This window comes from Trachypithecus francoisi, unplaced genomic scaffold, assembly GCF_009764315.1.
Source record: "Trachypithecus francoisi isolate TF-2019V2 unplaced genomic scaffold, Tfra_2.0 Lachesis_group15, whole genome shotgun sequence".
In the NCBI taxonomy this organism is placed as follows: domain Eukaryota; kingdom Metazoa; phylum Chordata; class Mammalia; order Primates; family Cercopithecidae; genus Trachypithecus; species Trachypithecus francoisi.
The window spans coordinates 84399323-84406704 of NW_022681460.1; the positions used below are offsets into that span (position 1 = coordinate 84399323).

General features: G+C 36.6%; 1 protein-coding gene across 1 annotated transcript; it reads left to right on the forward strand.

Annotated features, from left to right (window-relative positions):
• The first annotated feature begins 265 nt into the window (after positions 1–265).
• Positions 266–2400, forward strand: TAAR1 (trace amine associated receptor 1). Its single transcript, XM_033236559.1, has one exon. The coding sequence runs from the start codon at positions 908–910 to the stop codon at positions 1922–1924; it is 1017 nt and encodes a 338-aa protein (XP_033092450.1). The 5' UTR covers positions 266–907; the 3' UTR covers positions 1925–2400.
• Positions 2401–7382: the final 4982 nt, after the last annotated feature.

Consider the following 7382-nt stretch of genomic DNA (forward strand, 5'->3'; position numbering starts at 1 on the left):
ATTGACCTCGAGTTGGTTCTTTCTGCAATGGAGAGAAAGACTGGACTGGTATCAAAGAAACTGAACTAGTAATTGAGACCACAGCTCATAGTCAAGCTTTAATGATTTTTTGAATTAAACTTCAATTTTTGCCAGTAAAATGAAGTTAATAAAGCATGTCATGTCTTCCTTACAAAAAATGAAGTTGGTCTTATAAGTGTCAAATAAAACAGTAACGAAATAATGCATGGAATATATGTAGAAGTACTTTGCAAGCTGCAAATAAATACATGTAAGCTGCTTCTTATTACAATTAATTATAAAATAAGAAATATAACTTATCTATGACCAAGTGCAAAAGTGGGCACTAGTGGGTATTAATTCTGCACAAGAGGCACCTTTAAAAGACTTCTTGTCTTTTGCATAAACATATTTTAATTCCAAATTTTCTGGCAATTTCTTTCTACCCTTTAGAATGTAAGTCTCCCCCACTAGACTGGATTCCTATGGACACAGATTGTTTCCATAGATGTGGATCGTAATCATCATTTGATCTTCTCTGACCTACAAATGTGGCAGTTTCATATAGTTCAACCTAATAATTTAGCTTTGTATTTCTAGAACTATGTCCAACTCCAGGTAAAAGTTTTTTAAAAAATTGCTGTACTGAACTATTGAAAGGAACTTGGAAATAAAGTTCCTTCCAAAATAACTATTCTTCAACAGGGAGTAATAGGTAAATGTGTTAGAAGTGAGAGGAATCAAATTGCCAATGATTTACTCTTTATTTTCCTCCTAGGTTTCTGGGATAGGTATGTGCAAATAAAAAATAAAAACGAGAAGGAACTGTAACCTGATTACGAATTTGGGAAAAAGATTAATCAACACACAAAGGGAAAAGTAAACTGGTTGACAGCCCTCAGGAATCATGCCCTTTTGCCACAATATAATTAATATTTCCTGTGTGAAAAACAACTGGTCAAATGATGTCCGTGCTTCCCTGTACAGTTTAATGGTGCTCATAATTCTGACCACATTGGTCGGCAATCTGATAGTTATTGTTTCTATATCACACTTCAAGCAACTTCATACTCCGACAAATTGGCTCATTCATTCCATGGCCACTGTGGACTTTCTTCTGAGGTGTCTGGTCATGCCTTACAGCATGGTGAGATCTGCTGAGCACTGTTGGTATTTTGGAGAAGTCTTCTGTAAAATCCACACCAGCACCGACATTATGCTGAGCTCAGCCTCCATTTTCCATCTGTCTTTCATCTCCATTGACCGCTACTATGCTGTGTGTGACCCATTGAGATACAAAGCCAAGATCAATATCTTGGTTATTTGTGTGATGATCTTCATTAGTTGGAGTGTCCCCGCTGTTTTTGCATTTGGGATGATCTTTCTGGAGCTAAACTTCAAAGGCGCTGAAGAGATGTATTACAAACATGTTCACTGCAGAGGGGGTTGCTTTGTGTTCTTTAGCAAAATATCTGGGGTACTGGCCTTTATGACTTCTTTTTATATACCTGGATCTATTATGTTATGTGTCTATTACAGAATATATCTTATAGCTAAAGAGCAGGCAAGATCAATTAATGATGCCAATCAGAAGCTCCAAATTGGATTGGAAATGAAAAATGGAATTTCACAGAGCAAAGAAAGGAAAGCTGCGAAGACATTGGGGATTGTGATGGGAGTTTTCCTAATATGCTGGTGCCCTTTCTTTGTCTGTACAGTCATCAACCCTTTTCTTCACTACACTATTCCACCTATTTTGAACAATGTATTGATTTGGTTTGGCTACTTGAACTCTACATTTAATCCAATGGTTTATGCATTTTTCTATCCCTGGTTTAGAAAAGCACTGAAGATGATTCTGTTTGGTAAAATTTTCCAAAAAGATTCATCCAGGTGTAAATTATTTTTGGAATCGAGTTCATAGAATTATTATATTTTACTGTTTTGCACATTGGTGACCATGTTTATGAACACAACATAACCCACCACATGCCCCAACCACATGGATTTTTTTAATCAGTTACTTGAGTCAAAATATGTTTGGTGAGTTAAATTATGATGCTTATAGGTAATTTCCTATTTGGGACATAGGAGGTATAATCTTTTCCATTCTTACCACACATATCGGAAATTTGCAACTTCAGCATTTAAAGGCCTGCATTTTATATAACTTTTCCTGCCCTTAGAAGAACTGCCATGAGTTTACTATGGTCCCTTAGCTGTTCAGTGGTGGAAACTGTAGGGCTGAATTTGAGGATGCAAATTAGAATGATTTTGGCATATATGTGTACATGTCCTTGTCACATATGTGTATGTCTTTTAGTAAAATAAACTAAAAGTACACACATTAAATGCTACTGCTAAATGAGTGTTGACACATTATTTATATTGTTAATATATATTCCAATCCTTAAATATCTTGAGTTTCATATTTTTAAAGCATGTTTTTCTGATTCTCATACTTCTGAGAAATTTGAAAAATGAAGGAAAATAAAATATATACAAACCAAATGAAATTTTAAAAATGTTACTGACAGTATTCTTCCTGGTAAGGATTATATCATCTAAAATTCTTTATTTTATATTAATATTTTTCCTTTTCAACTTTTATTTTGGAGTCAGGTGGTATGTGTGCACACTTGTTAACTAAATATAATGCATGCTGCTGAGGTTTGGGCTACGAGTAATCCCTTTTTGTGGCTGTATAATGTGACTTTGCACAGATGTACAAATATATATATATATATATATATTTTTTTTTTTTTTTTTTTTTTTTTTTTTTTTGAGACGGAGTCTCGCGGTGTCACCCAGGCTGGAGTGCTGTGGCCGGATCTCAGCTCACTGCAAGCTCCGCCTCCCGGGTTCACGCCATTCTCCTGCCTCAGCCTCCCGAGTAGCTGGGACTACAGGCGCCGCCACCTCGCCCGGCTAGTTTTTTGTAGTTTTTTTTTAGTAGAGACGGGGTTTCACCGTGTTAGTCAGGATGGTCTCGATCTCCTGACCTCGTGATCCGCCCGTCTCGGCCTCCCAAAGTGCTAGGATTACAGGCTTGAGCCACCGCGCCCGGCCCACAAATATATTTTTAACCATTCCCTATTGTTAACAATTCCAGTTGTTTCTAACTTTTCTAAAAATAATATTAATTACATGAAATTTCTGCTTTTTACCTGCTACTGAAGTCATGAAAATGTCTAGAAGGATTTTACCATGTCTTAAGATCGTATCTGGCATGATAGGGTTCAAAACACAGGCTATCTGGCCTTAAACAAATTCACTTTGCTGGGCTCCACAGAACACAGAAAGAGAAGCAGCCATCCATCAAAGTAGCTAAACATGAGGGCCAACAAGAGGTATAATCAGACTAGATATGCCATGGCTATTTAGATGGCATATATAAAAATAAAAAAGAGGAACAAATAATAGTTTCAAATAAGATTCTCTAAAGGAAGTGGGCAAACATTCTAAATTACAAGCATTCATCAGCAATTGAGCTGATGAATACAAACTTGACATGGTCTGTTTCAGATTGAGTATCACCAGGGATTTGGACTTACCTTCGGCCCATGAATAACTTAGGGTAAGGCAGATGATTTTAAACATGACTAAAGGCACACTGCTGCATATAAATTTCTGTTTACAAATCTGAGGATCTCCTGAGGATATGTTAAATCCTTCCAGAAATTATAGTCTGTTTCTGGAGTATATATTTTGTCTGAATGATCTGTATCAATTTTTGCTCTAGTACATTTTAAAAGCATTATGTTTTATGTTTTTAATTTAGTATACGCAAGACAAAATAAGTAGTGTCCCTAACCACTCTCGGTTTCAGAAGAGTTTTTTCACCTATGAGACCAGTTTGACTTTTTTCACCTGTAAGACTAGTCTGTCAAATTTTAAAAAGGAAACAAGCATTTAGTGAGTTTTCTACAGTTTAGTAATTTTATATGCTTTTCTTCATTTCCTCCCATAATTCTTCTTAAGATTACTCTGAAGTGTTTTGTACTTTTCTGTATGTATGTTTTGCCTATTCTGAATTTTTTTCTAAAACCATTATGTTTTCTATGTAACCATTACTGCTGGTTTTATAATAAAGTTTATATTAGCTTTTCAGTTGACTCATTTGAGTTTTCATTATACAAATCATATTATCCTCAAACAAGGCTAAGTTTTATCTTCTTTCCAATAATTATGATACTGATTTATATTCCTTACTGTACTCACCAGTTAGAATTTCTAAATCAATATTGATAATGGTGATAACCATCATCTTTGTCTTACATTTACTTTAAAGTACTATTCAGGTTTTAGCATTGATTTCACATTTATCTTCGGACAAGTTCATGTCTCAAATAATTTTACATTTTTTCACTCGGTACTAAAGCTCTTACAGTCTATCTTTATTGTTGGTTCTGTTTTTAATATTCATAATACGTAATAACTGACCCTCTCAGCACAACAGGAAGAAAGATTTGCTTCGTCTTTCCATATTCCCAGCTTTGCTGTAGCTTCCCTTTCCTCTTGCAGAGGTGTTTTTGTCTTTTGTTTTTCCAGAGTCTATTTAACAACTGGAATCCAATTCACTTTTGAGATGTTTTTTATTCCAACTATTTATAGTTCATTGGAACTGTAATAAAAAAAAATTGACCCCCTGCCTCTCCCTTTAATTAAACAGATGAGTAAATTACCCAAGTTTATATTTTCAGACCTTTCTCTAGAATTTGAATCTCTGACAAAGGGATAGAAACAGTGATTCTTAGCAGAATAATTAGCAGAAAACAATGAAATCATGTGGGTGTCCATTTTATCCAAGCGGTAAGATCATGAGCAGACTGCTCCCGGTAATATCAAGGTTTCTTTCTTCCCTGACTCCAGAACTACCCCCCTGTCTGTTCATTTCCAAATTCAGTTTTCCGGCATGGATTCCATGAGGCCCTATAGATAGCCTGCTAATTAATTCCCTTTGAGAATAGTTTTTGGTTGCATCCACAGAAAGAACCTTAACTTGACATACAAGATTATAGTGAATACCAGGAAAGCAATTTCAATGCCACTCCTTCCCCAGGTCAAGATAACTTGCAATCAAAACTGTCTCAACTTTCACCCTCTTCTCAAAGAGGAATGTTCATATAAATTTCCACTCCAGATCAGTAAAAGAAGTGTCAGCAAGGAAGTTTGTTGGAACTGATTTATTAACGATAATAATAATGACATCTTAAGAGATCAGTGAATTAGAATCCATCTTGATTTTGAAATCAGTTCTTGAAGTCAGTAATCCAATCTTTAGAGACTCATAAACATTTGCCAAAAAAGTAGTGCAAAGCAGATGAACTCCAATTCATTGTCGATTCTGATGAGCCACAGTTTCCCTTTACTTCCCAAGAAGAATTTGAACATTAAAGGTGTAAAGAAACATGCAGAATGATTTATGGTTCTGAAATTAGTAGATGATAAAGTGTACTGACAAAATTATTATTTAGTAGTTGAGATATGCACTCAGAAAATCTAGATGATGTAAGAATCAGATTGAGAGTTTTGTGTTTTGTCTTTTGCTTTTTTAAAAGATAAAGTACATATGCATTTTCCAAAGTGCTTTAATATAACTCATTTATATTATGGCCAGCTATAAGAAATATTGGAAGTAAACTTGACAGATCCTCACCACCTTCTCCACATCTCTCATCCTTCTAAACCTCCTGCCCCAAGCCTTTAAGCTCCCAGTGAACTTAGGCTGCTCTAACATTCATTCCATTGAGGCTGGTTCTGTTCTGATTCACATTAGCTTTGACATTTCCTTTGTTTCTTTCATTTTTCACAGTGGGAAGACATTATTGACTCACACAAATTAAAATGTTCTCAACTTATTTATAAATTAAAGTGATATAGGAGCTTAAAATTAGGCCACCCACAATGATTTATCAATGGCAGGTATTCCTCTTTTTTTAAGTATACTTCTAGTTCTGGGATACATGTACAGAATGTGCAGGTTTGTTACGTAGGTATACAGGCATCATGGTGGTTTGCTGCACCCATCAACCCGTCATCTACATTAGGTATTTCTCCTAATGCTATCCCTCTCCTTGCCCCTACCCACTGACAGGCCTCAGTGTGTGATGTTCCCCTCCCTGTGCCCATATGTTGTCACTGTTCAACTCACACTTATGAATGAGAACATGCTCTGTTTGGTTTTCTGTTCCTGTATTAGTTTGCTGAGAATATTGGTTTCCAGCTTCATCCATGTCCCTGCGAAAGACATGAAATCATTCTTTTTTTTATGGTTGCATAGTATTCCATGGTGTATATGTGCCACATTTTCTTTATCCAGTCTAACGTTGATGGGAATTTGGGTTGGTTCTAAGTCTTTGCTATTGTGAATAGTGCTGCAATAAACATACGTATGCAAGTGAATTTATGGAAGAATGATTTATAATCCTTTGGGTATATAACCAGTAATGGGATTGTTGGGTCAAATGGTATTTCTAGTTCTAGATCCTTGAGGAATCGCCACACTGTCTTCCACAATGGTTGAACTAATTTACACTCCCACCAACAGTGTAAAAGCTTTCCTATTTCTCCACTTCCTCTCTAGCATCTGTTGTTTCCTGACTTTTTTTTTTTTTTTTTTTTTTTTTTTTTGAGACGGAGTCTCGCTCTGTCACCCAGGCTGGAGTGCAGTGGCCGGATCTCGGCTCACTGCAAGCTCCGCCTCCCGGGTTTACGCCATTCTCCTGCCTCAGCCTCCCGAGTAGCTGGGACTACAGGCGCCCGCCACCTCGCCCGGCTAGTTTTTTTTGTATTTTTTTAGTAGAGACGGGGTTTCACTGTGTTAGCCAGGATGGTCTCGATCTCCTGACCTCGTGATCCGCCCGTCTCGGCCTCCCAAAGTGCTGGGATTACAGACTTGAGCCACCGCGCCCGGCCTGTTTCCTGACTTTTTAATGATGGCCATTCTAACTGGCGTGAGATGGTATCTCATTGTGGTTTTGATTTGCATTTCTCTGACGACCAGGGATGATGAGCTTTTTTTCATATGTTTGTTGGCTACATAAATGTCTTCTTTTGAGAACTGTCTGTTCATATGCTTTGCCCACTTTTTGATGGGGTGTTTTTTTTTTTCTTGCAAATTTGTTTTAAGTTCCTTGTAGATTCTGGATATTAGTCCTTTGTCAGATGGATAGACTGCACAATTTTTCTCCCATTTTGTAGGTTGCCTGTTCACTCTGATGATAGTTTCTTTTGCTGTGCAGAAGCTCTTTGGTTTGATTAGATCCCTTTTCTCAATTTTGGCTTTTGTTGCCATTGCTTTTGGTATTTTAGTCATAAAGTCTTTGCCCATGCCTATGTCCTGAATGGTATTGCCTAGGTTTCCTTCTAGGGTTTTTATG